Below are 16,735 nucleotides of genomic sequence, written 5' to 3' on the forward strand. Positions count from 1 at the left end.
ACATGGTCTGCAAATATTTTGCTATTCTGTAGGTTGCCTTTTCACTTTGACTCCCTTATTGTGCATAAATGAAATCTGATGCAGTCTCTTCTATTTCAGCTTTTGTTGCCTGTGCTTTGATAGCCTACCTAATAAATCCTTGCTAAACCCAGTGTTGTGAAGCTGTCCCCTTACCTTTTTGTCCCTCGCCCTTTGCTTCTAAGAGTTCTGTGGTTTCAAGTCTACATTTAGATCTTTAATCCGTTTTGAGTTAATTTTTACATGGTGTAAGGTAAAGATCCAACTTGTTTGCATATTGACATCCAATTTTCCCAAAACCATTCGTTGAAGAGACTATCCCAAACTTCTGGTGCTTTTTTAAACACACAGGCTGTGAAAGTGGCCTGGGCCTCCCCACACTGGGAGATCCTGTTTACTTTGTGCATCCTCCAGATTTTCTGCGATTAGCACCTTCTTGAAAATGAGGAAATGGGAGACTGGGTTCAAATGACCTGTCTAAGGTCGTTATAGTGAGCACATAGATGGAGTTGAGTTCAAGTCCTCAGTTACAATCCCAAGAGCGCACATGTTGAAACCCTGTGGGGATGCTCCCTGTTTTATCCCCAGCATGCTAAGGAAGGATGAATGAATGAACCTCTCAAGCAAGGCTCCCAGCAAACAGCGGAGCCTGGACGAGCCCACTGCTCCACATGGGGGTGCGCGCCGGTCTCGCGCATGCGCGGCCCCTCTGCACCACCGGCTCCACTCCGTCTGCCGGCACATGGTACGGCCTCTATCCCTATGGTACGTCCCGCCTTCCCCCACGCCCGGGCCGAGATGGTACGCGCCGCCTCTGCTCGCCGCCCCTCCCCGTTGGTTTCCGCGCGAAAAGCCAGGGCTGCCTCTGCCGCCTTGGTCTCTGCTGCAGTTTCCAAGATGCCTGCCCGCACCGCCCCGGCCCGGGTGCCCACGCTGGCTTCCCGGGCCATCTCACTGCCCGATGATGTCCGTAGGCGGTAGGTGTTGTGGCGGGGGTCCCCGAACTTNCAGGGTGGCACTTCCGGTCGCGCGCACCCCTGGCCGTTTGGCGCCAAAATGGGCCGAGGCCCTTCACAGTTCCCTGGTGACTAGAAACTTGGGGTCCCTTCTGATTTCAAAGTAGAGCGAGCTGTGTGTTCTCCTCGGGGATNGCATCCCGATGGCGGCCTCCAGAGACCGACGTCGCCGCTCGGGGCCCGGGCGCGGCCGGCTCAGGTTTGCGAGCCCCGTCTTCCTTGGGGGGCTTCCTCCGTCTCGCACCGCCAGGGAAGTCGCATTCTGGAAGGAACTCCCGCCGCGCAGCGCAGAAGCGGGGCTCTGGCGGCGCGAAGGCTGCGCTAGCCCTTGCCCAGTAAATCTGTGCCTGTGAGCCGTGGGCGTCAAGGAAGCCTCTCTGGGCACAACCGGCCGCAGTTTCGGGTGTGCATGTGTGTGTCACACATCTGGGCTGCAGTGGCGTGTGTGCGTGTGTCCCACAGCAGTTCCTGTTGGGACTGGCTGGAGCAGTTCTGTGTATGGGGGGAGGGGGGGCAAGTGCACTGGGCGCCCTTCCCCCCCCTTTATGAAGGGCTCCAGTTTCACTCCTGAAAACTTGCCCTCCTTGGAACACGAGTCCCAGAAACCTTGACCAAGCCCGAGCGCTTCAGCCGAGTTTGTGAGCCTCGTTTGGCCATTTCCCGTTTTCCCTGTGCCTGTATCCTATGGCTGCACCGGGCCAGTCTGATGGGCGCTTCTGGAGTCGGAGGTGTGTGTTTACCACTCCCTGATCACAGAGGGGGTGTGTCTTGCTGAAGAATCCTTCGTGTGTGTGTGTGTGTGTGTGTGTGTGTGTGTGTGTTGGGGGTGTTTACCACTCCCTGATCACAGAGGGGGTGTGTCTTGCTAAAGAATCCTTACCTGTTTTCTGCAGACATAGGACTTAGAACGGAAATAGGATTGTGGAAGCCCCTGGCTCCAAGATGTTAGACCCAACCCAGAGGCATTTTGGCCCAATCTTCTTTACTCTTATGGTGAGAACTGCCATCTCCACTGACTTCTTTGACCTGGGGCAAGTGTCATGAGCAAGCTCTAGCTGTGGACTAGATGAACACGGGCTCGAAACAGATAGTGGATGAAATGAGAATGGATAGTGGATGAAATGTCCCCTCTGCCTAGACATGAAGGCCCACGTGTTCGCATTGTTTTTGGCTATGCTAGCTCTTTTCCCAGTTCTGCCAGTCACTAATTGTATAAGAAACTTCACATTTTCTCATTTAATCTTCAAGAGTACTTAAGAGTGGGTGCTGCAGGAGTTCATCAAGAGGAAGCAAGGATTCCTGGTGATGTCTGCTTTCCTTTCAACTAGGGTATTCTTTTCTTTTCTCTTCTTTTCTTTTCTTTAATGTTTGTTCAGTTTTGAGAGACAGAGCGTGAGTGCGTGAGGGGCAGAGAGAGAGGAAGACATAGAATCTGAAGTAGGCTCCAGACTCTGAGCTGTCAGCACAGAGCCTGATGTGGGGCTTGAACCCATGAACTGCGAGATCATGACCTGAGTCAAAGTTGGAGGCTTATTAACCCACAGAGCCACCCAGGTGCCCCTCAACAAGGGTTTTTTAACAGGCCACTGGCTTAGGGGTTTTCTTGGGCCAGTGCAAGTATTTGGCTGAATTCGAATGCTCTTATGTGAGTTTTACAATCCACCATTCACCCTAGGCTCTATATTACTTTGAACTAGAATCGAATTTCAGTGTATAAAATCCACATGTAAACATGGCGTTCAACACTCCCTTAAAAGATTTGTAAACAGAGGTACAACTTCTTTATGAAAATTAGAAGTATACTTTATAACACAGGAGGTCTTTAAGTACAGTAGAATACTATAGGAACAAAGTTAGGCCTGGTCCTCATGCATTTGTGTCACTTCTGCTAACTTGTGTTTATGTATCAGCTTCTTTTTTTAGAGGGTGAGCATGGAAAGGGCAGAAAGAATTTTAAGCAGGCTCCTCGCTCAGCACGGAGTCCAACGCAGGGCTTGATCTCACAACCCTGAGATCATGAACTGAGGTGAAATCAAGAGCCTGACGCTTAACTGATTGAACCACCCAGGTGCCCCATGTCAGTTACTACTACTACTACTACTACTACTACTACTTCTTTTTCTTCTTCTTCTTCTTTTAAATATTTATTTATTTTGGTGGGAGAGTGCATGCAGGGTAGGGGCAGAGAGTGAGGGACAGAAGATCCAAAGTAGGCTCTGCACTGACAGCACAGAGCCTGATGTGGGGCTCAAACTCATGAACGCGAGATCATGACCTGAACCAAAATCGGATGCTCAACTGACTGAGCCACCCAGGTGCCCCTCAGCTTTTTTTTTTTTTTAAACACGCAGTCCATTAGTAACTATATAGTATTTATATAGTATATATAATACCATTAGTAATTATATAGTAATATCAGAACTTTAAAAAAAATCTTTTTTAATGTTTTTATTTATTTCTGAGAGAGAGGGAGACACAGAATCTGAAACAGACTTCAGGCTCTGAGCTAGCTGTCAGCACAGAGCCCGACGCGGGGCTCGAACCCACGAACCGTGAGATCATGACCCGAGCCAAAGTCAGACGCTCGACCAACTGAGTCACCCAGGCGCCCCAATATCGGAACTTTCTATGTATGGGTTTTTAAGTCTTTAACTTCTTTTTGAAGTATCATATTTCTCAAATCTAAAAATTTTGCCTCTCAGGACAAGCCACATTCTTCTGCTTATTTTTCTTCTCTGTCGAAGCCACCATTTGTACAGAAAAAGCGAGAAGTCTTTCACTGGTCTTCCTGTTGCCACTCAGGGCTTTTCTATAAGTGGAAACTGTGATCCTCTTAAGAAAGTTGGATCTGATGGTTTCCTCCCCCCGCCCACTGCCCGGTGGCACTGGTCCTGAAGTTCAGAATCCCTGGTCACTTGTGTTACTCATCTGTGCTCTTCTCATCAACCATGTGGACCTTCTAGGTTCTCAGAGCCTGAGACCATGCAGTGCAGCCAGGGTGAGGCTGAGCTCTAGCTCCCCTTCCTGAAGCCGCTGCTGTCTAGTCATCCTTAACACTGTGCTCAGAAAGCCCATCCCTTTTCCCCATGATAGGAAGGGCATTGAATTCTGTCTGTGTGCCCCACATGCTGCCTTTCCAGACCTGGAGCTGATGGTGATTTGTTCACCTTATTCGTTGTATCTGTGGCGTGGCCTAGACTCTAAAAGGCATGCATGCCAGACTTTCCCCTTTTATGAAGCCTGGATTCACACGTGGATTGTCGCAACCTCCTTTGCACAACTCTGATTAGGTTTCGTAATTGTGGCAGCTTATTAAACTGCTAGCTATTCTGTGATTAGATGAACCTGGTTTTCAAGTTTTTTTTTCAAAATTTTAATTGTTTATTTTTGAGAGCACGAGCAGAGGAGAGACAGAGAGGGGGAGACAGAAGGATCCGAAGTGGGCTCTGCAGTGACAGCAGCAAGCCTGATGTGAGGCTCAAACTCCCGAAACCAAGAGAGCAGCCAAAGTCGGATACTCAACTGACCGAACCACCCAGGCACCCCTGGACTTAACCTTTTCCAGCTCTCTGCAGGAGTCTTCTAGAGGTGCAGGCTACTGGGGTTCAAATTCCTTCCTACCACAGCTGTAGGACTAAGTTGTTTAACCTCCTGGGGCTTGAGCTGTGACATGCTGTTGCGCCGCATGCTCCCCTGGGGCGTTCTGCACACTCACCTGGCTGATGGGTGTAAATGCGGAGGAGTAACACCTGTAAGAAGACCTGTGCTGCTTATCACAAGGTCAGCTGTATATTTCATTTCTGTCGGGAGCATAATTTAGCGACGCAACATGCAGATCTGATACTGAGGCAGCTGCTAGCGTAGCAGGGTGTGGTGTCCGGAGATGATGTAAATTCCTGCTAATCATTCCAACCTTCACCTCTGCTTGGCTGCTTATAGAATGGTTTGGTGGTCTGGACTTGTTCCTGCTGCCATCTTAGCTTTTGTGCCAGGGATCCAGTCCTATTCTTTTTTCTTTATTTTAGTTTATTTATTTGGAGAGAGGGAGGACAGGCAGAGAAAGAGGGGTAGAGAGAGAATCCCAAGGAGGCTCCATGCCAGTAGCACGGAGCCTGATGCAGGGTTTGATCTCCTGAACTATTAGATCATGACCTGAGCTGAAATTAAGACTTGGACGCTTAACCCATTGAGTCACCCAGGCACCCCAGTCCTACCCTTGATCAGACATTCTTCTCTTTTGGTTTTTTTTTTAATAATTTTTTTAATTAAAAAAATTTTTTTTAACTCTTATTTATTTTTGAGAGACAGAGCATGAATGGGGGAGGAGCAGAGAGAGGGAGACATAGAATCTGAAGCAGGCTCCGGGCTCTGAGCTTGAGCCCAGACTGAGGTCATGACTAAGCCGACTGAGCCACCCAGGCGCCCCGAGGCATTCTTCTCTTAAGGATTGAGGTGGTGGTCTATCCTCTTTCATCTCGGTACCTTGCTTCTTAATCCTTCTATCCTTGGCTTTTGTGATGCTGTTTACTACCAGGGATGCTCTCAGCTCTTCCCTGATTTCTCCCCCAATCCCCTTAATCATTTTTTTTTTGGTTTTGTTTTTGGTTTTTTTCCTTCATTCCTGGACCTTATCTCTTCTAGGAGTTCTGCTTGTAGCAGTTGGGCCTGTCAGCTCTACGGGACCGCCTCTAGTTTAGATTCCTCTCAGGAGAGCCACTTTTACTTCCTAGCTGCTGCCTAGCCATCTAGAGAGCTACTGTTCACTGCACCATCACTCCTCAGACTCCTGGCCTTTTTACTTTTTCCCTCCCCAAATGTCCTGAATTTCTGATCACGTATTCGTTTTCAGTTGCAGCCATAACCAGTTATCTTAGTGGCTTAAATAACATAAATTTGTGTTAACAGTTCTCTAGGTCTGGAATCTGGTTTGGGTCTCCCTGGGTGCAAAAGTGTCCACAGGCTGCATTCCTTTCTTGCAGGCTCTAGTGGACAGTCTGTTGCCTCCTCTTTGAAGTTGGCAGGATTCATTTCCTTGGGGTTATAAGACTGAGGTCCTTCTCGGACTGAGGTCCGGCTCTAACCATGCCCAGCTTCTGGAGGTGATGTATCCTTTGGCTCGTGGCCCACTTCCCATACTTAAAGCCAGTTCTTCTGTCACATCTCTCTCTGACCCTTCTGTAGGCACATCTCTCGAAATATAGCTGGGAAGTTTTTCTGCTTTTAAGGATTTAAGTGATTAGTTTAGGCCCACCGGGCTAATCCAGGATAATCTGCCTATCTCAAAGGCTCTAACCTTAATCACATCCGCAGAGTCCCTTTTGCCAGGTAAGGCAACATACTAACAGGTTCTGGGGGATGAGGGCGTGGACATCTCTTTTGGGAGGGGCCCACTGTCCTGCCTACCACAGATACCGGCTCAGATGGTCCTACCCTGCCTGCCACACAGACACTTAACAAAACTTCATTAATTCTGCCTCTTGCGACTTCTCTGCCGTGGTCTCTATTCCTGCTGCTAAATCCGGTTTCAGATCAGCATTTCTAGTTTTAGGGTCTTAGAGAGTGATTTCACGTCTTATAATCTCTTCGTCTGATCTACATCATGCGTTTTGCCAGATTAATTTTCCTGAAACATGGCTCTGATGTCTTGGCTTCCTCCTCCCCCCACGGTTCCTTCCGTGGTGTGACTGTGGAACAAAATCAATTTTTTTAGCCTGGTGTTGCTGACCTCTCTCAGGCTGGCACCTAGCCTGACTTGTGTGGGTTTCTTGGGTGTACCCTGAGCCAGCTCCCTATTTGGGCAGCTCTCCCTGCCCTGTTTCCCCCTGAGCTCTTGCCACTCCCCTGGGCCAGTCCTTCCTGATGCCGTTTTTATGCCCTTGCTCTTCAGAAGTCCTCAGAACTGTATTTGCTTTATTCCTTCGGCTGTTGATACACGTTGTTAAATTTAATTAGTTAATTAATTTATGAGCGTGCTCATGCAGACGGGAGGGACAGAGAAAGAGGGAGAGAGAGAATCTCAAGCAGGTTCCACGCTGTCAGTGCGGAGCCCGACGTGGGGCTTGATCTCCTGAACTGTAAGATCATAACCTGAGCTGAAATCAATAGCCAGATGCTTAACTGACTGAGCCACCCAGGGACCCAGATATGTTTTTATTTCCCTCCTAGGACTGCTGTGTGAGGGAGGCAACTAGAAATGAATCATGGGATCTTGGGCTGGAAGGGACCTAAAGTTTTATCTGCTGTTCTGAGTATTCTATCTGGTCCTGAATGTAAAGCAGATGTGAGGTGGGGTCATTGGTTTTACCAGGGAAGGGATGGACTCTGGTGACAGTCTGGGTGTCAGGAGAGGTGCAGCGACCAGCCTCCTCCCTGCCCCACTTCTGGCTCCTCAGTGCCTGCCCTGAGCGCTGACCTTCCTCTCTGGGGCCAGGCAGGTTAAACCCAGGCTTCACAGGGCATGACGTTTTAGGTATTCTGAAGATTTTTTGGTTTCTCTCTGCCAAGCTAAACAATCTCCGTTCATAGGAGGGGCCAACAGAATTTAGACCCATAGGTCTGTCTCGTGCCCAGAGGTGGGAGTTGTCAGTATTGCTGGAAAGGCAGCTGAGCATTGCCCTTAACGCCTGACGTGACTTCAGGATCAAGGGGCTATTTGTTGCCCTAGATTTGTGAGTAGGGTGACTGGGAAGTCCGATGTCCCATTCCTGCCATGGGATGTGTACCTCTGGCTGTGCATACAGAGCTGTGTAGTTTTGTTATCTGGCTCTCCCAGGACCTGAGTTACTTTGAAGGTAGAATGACTTGGCCTGGAAGGGGTTACATATAAGGAGTGTGAGTGTGTGTGTGTGTGTGTGTGTGTGTGTGTGTGTGTGTAAGTAATATGTAGTATATACTATCACCGTGTCTGCAGCTGGTTTTGTCTATAGAAAGACCTATCCTGACCCACCCAGCTCAGGAGGTCCCTGCCCAGCAGTCCCTGTGTCCATTTACCCAACTCGTTGCCTGGAACAGGCCGTGGCATGCAATAGGGACCCACAGATGTGTTGGGGATCAAAGCTAGAGGCAGGGTCCACATGCATTTGGAGCAGCCACTGTGTGACCTTAGTCCAGCAGAGCCTGTTGCTTGCATTCCTGCTTTTGCTGCTCACACTTGCCCTTTGGAAAAACCAGCCTGGGAGAGCCTTCTTCTTGCCCTTTCAGTGGCGATCCATAACGGGGTACGCCGTCTGTATGGGTGCGGGGGGGACGGTTCAGAGATGAAGGCCCGGTCCCTACACAAGGCACTTCCTCTCCAGTGATAGATGCCAACTATCTGGTTGGGCCTGTCCTCCTCCCACTGACTACACGTGGCACCCGGGCTGGGAACCACAGCTTGTCTACCCCTCGCCCTTTCCTCGGCGTCTTCCGCTCTTGTTCCTTTCCTCTTGGCCCCCGCCCCACCCCTCAAAAAAAGGCAAGAAGCTAATCTTCAATAATCAAATCAGGCTGTGCTTTTCCAGCCAAACTCCTGACCATTGTGCACTCCTGAGGGATTAGGTACGGACACTCCAGAGGAGGAGATGTTTAGTGAGGTGCCAGCCATGTCTTCTCACTCCATCTGTTGCCCCTGAGTGTGGGCACCCCCGCTGCCCCAGATGCCTTTACTTCCCTGTTGCTCCCTTTCCTCATTAGAATGCTGCCTCCCCCCCAGCTCCTGCGCTCTCCCAGCTCCTTTGGAAATAGCACCGTTCTGTTCTCGAGCTCCTCTAGCCTCTCACCATCAGAGAAACTAACTGTACCCTACAGAGGGGGACCTCCTTCAGGTTGTAGATGTCTTGATGACTTTGTAGGCATTCTGACAGGACTTCCGGACCTCGAGGGTAGGAGGAAACCACTATATATTTTTTTCCCCTAACACTCATCGTGTCCAGGTTATTTCCAAAGTTCTTTAAAACTATGGTATTAAATCTTAAAGTGAACAAAGTTGCTTAACAGCCTTTCTTTCTCCCGTTTTCTTCCCGCAGGCTCAAAGATTTGGAAAGAGATAGCCTTACGGAAAAGGTAATCCCCCCATAAATTTTATTACCAAATGTGATTATTTGACAGATACTTTGTGGCTTGTAAGGATTTTTTTTTAATGTTTGTTTTTGAGAGTGAGAGCGAGAGAGTGTGCTTGCGCAAAAGAATGCAAATGGGGGAGGGACAGAGAGACAGAGACAGAGAATCTAAAGTGAGCTCTAGGCTCTGAGTGGTCAGTGCAGAGCCTGATGCGGGGCTTGAACTCCTGAACCAGGAGATCACGACCTGAGCCAAAGTTGGACTCTCACCTGACTTTACTACCCAGGTGCCCCTGTGGCTCATAAAATGTTTAAGGTGAAGTTGGCTTTCAACTTATAGTTTCGAGGATAAGCTAGATATTATTCTTAATGTGCTGTGTTAATGTGCTGCTAATTTGGTTGACTTTTGGTAATTCATTGACGAGCTTCTCGGTTTAGGTTCCACACCATCAATTCCGAATTGTAACTTGTCCTGGTCCTACTTGTCAAAAGTGCACTTTTTCCTAAAACACTGTTCTAGGTCTGTGTCCCACCTCTAACCTTTCGTTCCATATGCTAAGATCACGTACCATCACAAACATGTCTCGTGAATATTCAGGTTTTTTAGGCTGAATAGGCCTTGCCTGCCATTCGGTTATTTTGTGACTAGGTGGCTTAGTCATCTGTGTGTTAGGCCGTTAGTTAATAACTTGGGAGTTTGAGGACCTCTAAACCTATATCCTTCCCTTAGGAATGTGTGAAGGAGAAATTGAATCTCTTGCATGAATTTCTGCAAACAGAAATAAAGAATCAGTTATGTGACTTGGAAACCAAATTGCATAAAGAAGAATTATCAGAGGTAAGTCCGATCTCGGCATCCTGGCTTCTAGAAAACATCCCCTCTGGTGTTAACTCCCGTGTGACCAGGGAGGCAGAACCCTCCCCAGCCTCCATGTTACCCGGTAGTTATAAAGGAAATGCGTGTTTCCTTATTCTCTTATTGCCACATGTTTGCATTCACTGCTACTTAAATTATCCTTTCCTGCTGTAGGAGGGCTACCTGGCTAAAGTCAAATCCCTTTTAAATAAAGATTTATCCTTGGAGAACGGAGCTCATGCTCTCGGTCGGGAAGTGAATGGATGTCTAGAAAACGGGAGCCAGACAAGTGGTGAGGACCGCAGAGTGGGAATGGCAGAGGAAAACAAATCCCCCAAACCCGTTTCCAAACTTTACACGCCCAGAAGAAGCAAATCCGACGGAGAGACAAAGTGTAAGACCACTTGAGCCCTTTCATCTTGGTGGAGACTGGCTGTCCCCTTACATGGTACCAGTTGGAGCCGTAGGCCCCCCGGGGCGGTACTTCCTGGTTTGTTCCTTGTCTATACTTCTCACCAGCTTAGATGTATACGCTGTACTTCTTCAGAGTGTTTTTCTTTAACCAAGTATAGAGCATTAGATCCTGAAGCGTAGCTAAACTTTTGATGTATATAAGGTATTACTACTTATTATTTCCAAGTTCTATGCCTCTTGAAACTAAATGTATAGACTCCTTCCCAATTTGCAGTCAAAGTAACTCTTCTGGAATTTTTAAAACTCAAAGAGCATGGGACTTGAGTACAGGTTGGGTTCTTGGCCGCTTTATCTTTTGATGATCTGAGAGGTTGTTTCCTTGTCTGGTTCAGGGTTTGGTCCCTCCAATAAGAGCTCCAGTAACATGGCTCAGCAGACTGGCAGGTGCTAATTGCTACCTTTTACCGAGACTGTTCCTGGTTAGAACAAGAGAAGGGCACTTAATCTTCAGAACCTGATTCTCTGTGCTATCTTGGTAATGCCAAAGAACTGCACCTATTCTGTGAACCTTTTTATTCATAGTGGCTTTTTTTTGTTTCTTTTTTTTCTTTAAACAGCTGAAGTTTCATCTAGCCCCAGGATTACAAGGCAAACTACCAGGCAGACCACCATCCTGTCTCATTTCTCAAGGGGGTCAGTATATAATGAATCGACCGCCACCTTTTCTTGGGGCCAGCTGTTTGTGGTAAAACAGGAATGGAATTAGGGTATAATTTAGCAATTTTTTAAAAAGTTTCTTTATTTAGGGAGAGTGGGAGAGGGGCAGAGTGAGAGAAGCGGGGAGAGAATCCCAAGCAGGTTCCTTGCTGTCAGCGCAGAGCCTGACGTGAGGCTTGATGAGATCATGACCTGCGCCAAAGTCAAGAGTTGTACACTTAGCTGACTGAGCCACCCAGGCGGCCCTCCCTTAGCAATTCTGACCTCCACACTGCACAGGTTTTCATCCTGCAGTTTTTCTCATTAAATATTCACAAAGAGCATTTCTCAAGACCTCCTGTATTCTTACTCCTATAGGAGCCTTCGAAGACACACAAAACTAGCCAGGACCATAAAATGAACCCCAAGTACCTGTCCCCAGTGTCCATAGTTACCGGCTGGCCATCTTTTCATCTGTACCCCCGTAAACTCTCCCCCAAATGGATTGCTTTGGAACCCATCTCAGATCTGTCCCTTGAATTTTTTTTTTTTTTTAATGTTTATTTATTTTTGAGAGAGACTGAGTGTGAGTCGGGGAGGAGCAGAGAGAAAGGGAGACACAGAATCTGAAGCAGGCTCCAGGCCCTGAGCTGTCAGCACAGAGCCTGATGCCAGGGCTTGAACTCACGAATGGTGAGATCATGACCTGTGCTGAAGTCGGATGCTTAAGTGACTGAGCCCCCCAGGCACCCCCTCAGATATGTCATTTGAAACCCATCTCAGAAATGTAGATCTCTAGATGGTAAAATCTTTTTTAACCTTTTGTTTGTATTTTGCTAGAGTTACTAACGTTTAGGAAATAGTCTTTTTAAAAAGATGAAACATAACTCTAATATTTTCATACTTTATAAAGCATAATAATTCCTCAGTATCAAGTGTGTAACCAGAGTTGGTATTTTTTCCATGTGTGGCAAATTGTGTTGATTTGTTTTTAAGTCCTTCAGATTATAGATTCCTTCCCTTTTTTCCTTTTTTCTTGCCATTTATTTGAAGAAATTAGTTCGTTTGTCCAATGGAGTTTCTAGGTCTCGCTGACTGCATCCTAGTGGTGGTTGATGTGTTCCATGTCTTGTTTCTTGTAAGCTGGTAGGTAGGTTTAAAAGTTTGATCCAGTTCCAGCTCTGTCATTTTTGAGGCTTCTTCAGAGATGGTGCCGTCTTTCCTTCAGAGGCATGTGATGTCTCTTCTGTGACGCCTGCAGCTGTTGATCAGTGTCTAGCTCCATGATCTCTTAGGTTTGCAAAGTGGTGCTCTTCCAACCCGTCACTCAAGTGTTAAAGCCTCTTTCAGTATCCTGGCAGTGAGGGCATTTCCTTGGAGGGAAGAAGGCACCCATGCCCTGAGTCTCTCTTAAAGAGGCCACCTTTGGTAGGGAGGAACACAGCTCTTCTCATGCCTCTTGGAGGTCTAGGGTCTGGCCAAGCTAACAGTTGGCTTTCCTGTTTGTGTCAGGCCTTCCAAACGGAAACCCGAGGAAGAGCGTGAAAAAGCGAAATCGGATGATCATGTTGAGGAAGAAAAAGACCAGGTAGGAATGACATTTTCAAGTTTCTTCACTCTGCCTTCTTCTGGTATTTTGCTGATAGTCCTGACTTTACACTTGACCTATCTAAATGGACTTGAAGTGACTGAGGAGGTGTTAGGACCTGTCCCTGGACCTGGGCAGTATGAAGTATGTCACAGTTTGGCCCGAGGGCTCCACAGGCCCCTGCTGCTTGCGAGGCAGCCCCGTAACTTTAGAGTCTGTTACTTCCTCGGTCTACCTTCCTCCTTCTCTGGCTGATAAGATTGGCCATCAACTGCGACATTTTATTCTTTTAATATTTATTTTTAGAGTTCATTTATTTTGAGAGAGACGGAGAGGAGAAAGAGAATCCCCATCAGGTTCCATGCTGTCCACGCAGAGGACAAACCCAGGAACTGTGAGATCATGACCTGAGCTGAAACCAAGAGTCAGATGCTCAAGCGACTGAGCAACCCAGGCGCCTCTGTTTATTTTTTTAAAGCTTTTTAAAAAATGTTTATTTTTTTTTAAAGTTTGTTTTGAGAGAGAGAGAAAGAGCAGGGCTGGGGCATAGAGAGAGAATCCCAAGCAGTCTCTGCACTGCCAGCACAGAGCCTGACCTGGGGCCCAGTCTCACAAACCACAAGACCATGATCCCAGCCGAAATCAAAAGTCGGACACCCAACCCACTGAGCCACCTAGGTGCTACTTATTTATTTTAGTTTATTTATTTTTGAGAGAGACAGAAAGTGTGAGTGGGGTAGGGACAGAGAGAAAGAGAAACCTAAGCAGGATCTTGCTGCCAGCTGTGGAGCCTGACACAGGGCTTGAACTCATGAACTGTGAGATCATGACCTAAGCTGAAACCAAGAGTCAGATGCTTAACCAGTTGAGCCACTCAGGTGCCCCTAATGTTCATTTTTGAGGGGGAGGGGGAGGGGGAGGGCAGAGAGAGAATCCCGAGCAGGCTCTGCACTGTTAGCATAGAGCCAGATACAGATTTGAACTCACAAATGATGAGATCATGTCCTGGAGCCAAGCTGAAGAGTCGGATGCTTAACTGACTGAGTCATCCAGGTGCCCCCAAAGCTTTGTTTGTTTATTATTTATTTATTTATTGCTTGCTTGCTTATTTAGAGAGACTGAGAGCAGGGAGGTGCTATCAGCGCAGAGCCCAGTGTGGAACTTGATCTGACAAACTGTGAGATTATGACCTGAGTCAAATTCCAGAGTTGGACGCTTAACCGACTGAGCCGCCTGGGTGCTTCCAGTTGTGACATGTTGAAAGCATTTGTTTCTGCTGTCCTTAGCTGACTTCTAACTTGTCTAACAGCAGAGCATTACAGTTGCTATATGTAGTGTAATAATGCTACTTAGACCTTGTAGGTTAGAAAACCGGGCTTACTAAGGTCTTTGATCCAGAAAATGTGAATCTGTGATGGTACTTTTCCTTGTGACTTGAGGCCAAACCTAGATAATACCAGATGTCACACATCAATTTTCTTTTTGATTTTGCTGCAGGATTAGCTATGGGAGTTGAAGGGAAGTCTGTAGGTTTACGTGTGGGTAGTAAATGCTGTCCTGCTACTGATAGAGCAAACTGCGGATGCTCTTCTTTAATACTGGGTTCTCAACCACAGTACTATTGACTTCTGGAGCCAGATAATGCTTGGCTGTGGAGGGGGCAGGCGGTCCTGTGGCTTATAGAATGTAGCAGCGTCCTGACCTCTACTCACTAGATACCAGTAGTAATCCCCGTCTCCCCTCTCAGGTGTCACCACCAAAATCCTCATCAGATGCTTCCGGGTTGGGAGGAGGGGTAGAATTACTCGGGCTAAGCAGCACTGGACTAAGCGGTCTCAGGGGTCACTGGGCTACTACTGTCCTTGAGGCAGGCCTGACAACCTGTGTAAGACCCACACAGTCTGGTTTTAGAAATTAGTTGTTACCATCCATGACCTTTATTCAGATATCTGTAGTTAAGTTTAGGTTACCTGGTTTTAAGTGGGAAACTGAGGCACAGAGGGACCCACTTGTTCAGATCAGTGGCCAAGTCTCTTGTCTCTTAGGAAAAAGCATTACGGACAAAAGGAGGCTGGCTCTTGTAACATCGGTAGCTCTTCTCCCCGTGCACCTGTTGTTGAGTGGTTTCCCGCACCCTAACCTTTTAGAGGCTTGTGTAGCCGCCTCATCTGGCTTTTTCAAGAAACCTACCATTACACTGGCAGCGTGTGTGAGGCCTGGGTGGCTTTGTTCGTGGAGGCTTGTAAAAACACTGTTCCGATATGCTAGAGTAAGACTTCGTATATTCAGCCAGCAGTGTCACGTGGTGTTGGTCACATAAGTCCTCATACAGAGACCATCCTTTTTAGCCAATTGAAAGTTTTGAGAATTTACTATGTTTTAAAAATGGGTATTACGTGCATTTAGTAAAACTTCTAAATAGTACAAAAGGATGTTTGGTGCCCAGATCTCCCTTTCTCCTGAGCTTCCATAGCGGGGAAGAGGCAAGGACTCCTCAGTTTCCTCTCTCTTGTTTGAAAGAGAGCGAGAAAGAGACTGAGTGTAAAATCTACCATTGGAGTTCTCTAGAGAAACGAGAGGTCTATCTGTAGAAGATTAATTTTAAGTAACTGGGTCCTGCGGTAAAGCCGGAAAGGCTGAAGCATGCAGGACACGCCAGTAGGCTGGAGACTCAGGGAAGAGCTGACGTAGCTCCAGTCTGAAGGTCGCCTGGAGGCAGCATTTCCCACCTATACACCTACATGTGCTACAGTTTCGTGTATGTGTTGCCTATAATAGAATACAACCAGGTTCTGTGTAACTCCCCCAGATTTCTCCAGTGGGAACATCTAGAACTGTAACACAACAGCAAAACCAGGAGAGTGGCAATCGCTGTACAATCCCGACTTTATTCAGATTTTACCAGGTTTCACGTGTCTGTGTATGTACTCGCGCATATGGATTCTTGTAACCTCACCTCAAACAGGATACAGACCTCTTTCATCACGGCAATGTATTTATCCCTCTTAAGTACACGTAGATACCCTGGAGAGCGCACATGGTGTGAAATGGTACACTGGGGCACTCCTCCGGGAGGAGCTAGTGTCCAGCTTGACTGTCATCCTCGCTTCCTGACGGGAATCCCAAATGTCTGTTTTGGTTTTTTTCTAATACTAAAGCATTCCTGTCAGGAGGTGGAAGATCTCTGATTCTTTTACAGAGCGTCACTGAAAAGCTCTGGTACACGGACGTGTGCCGGGCCAACCCCCGGGCCTCTCCTTCGTTTGCGGGTGGTGGGACATCACTACCAGACCGATGCTTGCCTAGACCTTTTCCCCCAAACCCAGCACCCCTCCCCCATTTTAAACTGTGCCAAATGTATTTAATACTGTCACCCATGCTTATCATGTTGATCTTCTTTGAAATGAATATTCTTGTCTTCCTCCCTTCTCTCCACGCAGGAGGAAAAAAGGCGGAGAGTTACATCCAGAGAACAGTAAGAACGATTAATATGCCTGTTCTGTACAATGTGCAATCTTCATTACCAAAACGACTTTTCTGAAAAGTTGTAAAGAGCTTTATTGTGAGTTGCCATGGCGACCATAGATGGCTTAAGAATGCTGAATATGGGGTCAGATTATTAGCCTTTAATTCATGTAGAATTCTCGTTGCAAAGAATGAATTGGGGGCAACTGGCCGTTGTCAGAACCAGATTTAAAGGTCCGGTTAAATATTAAAGTAGCCCGTGCCTTTCAGGGCGTCTGAGATGAAGATTGCTCTCTGGGGTAGGAAGAGGAGGACCTTATGAGAATTGCTGGCAGGGGAGGGGTCGGGGAAAGTCACCCGTGGGGTGTGTGTTACTTTGCTTGACAGAGTTGCTAGACCGCTCCCTGCAGAAGAACCGGAGAGAGTAGGACCTGGAGCACACATGGAAGAAGAGGAGGAAAAAGATGAAAAAGTAAAGCCTGGTCACATCCAAGTTTGTCCATTGTACTTTACTCGGAGTCCCTGTTTGGTTTCAGGAAGGGGGTCACCGGGAGGGGGGCACGTGTAGGAACTAAAGGACTTTCATGATCAAAATGACCTTGACTTTAGCCAGAATGCTTTCCAGACTCCTTTTTCTGTGGTTCTC

The 16,735-nt window shown here is 47.4% G+C and overlaps 1 protein-coding gene across 2 annotated transcripts in view; it reads left to right on the forward strand.

Annotated features, from left to right (window-relative positions):
- The first annotated feature begins 860 nt into the window (after positions 1-860).
- Positions 861-16,735, forward strand: part of DNMT1 (DNA methyltransferase 1) — a 44,805-nt gene continuing 28,930 nt past the window's right edge. Inside the window, exons 1-8 of one of the 2 annotated variants that reach the window (XM_077767938.1) lie at positions 861-995; positions 9,038-9,074; positions 9,801-9,908; positions 10,101-10,320; positions 10,958-11,033; positions 12,549-12,624; positions 16,065-16,099; positions 16,477-16,561. In XM_077767938.1, coding sequence (XP_077624064.1) covers positions 916-995; positions 9,038-9,074; positions 9,801-9,908; positions 10,101-10,320; positions 10,958-11,033; positions 12,549-12,624; positions 16,065-16,099; positions 16,477-16,561 — 717 coding nt within the window. In that variant the 5' untranslated portion in view covers positions 861-915. Of the gene's footprint in view, positions 996-1,692; positions 1,763-9,037; positions 9,075-9,800; positions 9,909-10,100; positions 10,321-10,957; positions 11,034-12,548; positions 12,625-16,064; positions 16,100-16,476; positions 16,562-16,735 lie in introns of those variants that run through there. The other variant, XM_077767939.1, reaches the window with a different exon arrangement.

The sequence above is a fragment of the Crocuta crocuta genome, unplaced genomic scaffold (assembly GCF_008692635.1).
Source record: "Crocuta crocuta isolate KB4526 unplaced genomic scaffold, BGI_CrCroc_1.0 scaffold115, whole genome shotgun sequence".
NCBI lineage: Eukaryota > Metazoa > Chordata > Mammalia > Carnivora > Hyaenidae > Crocuta > Crocuta crocuta.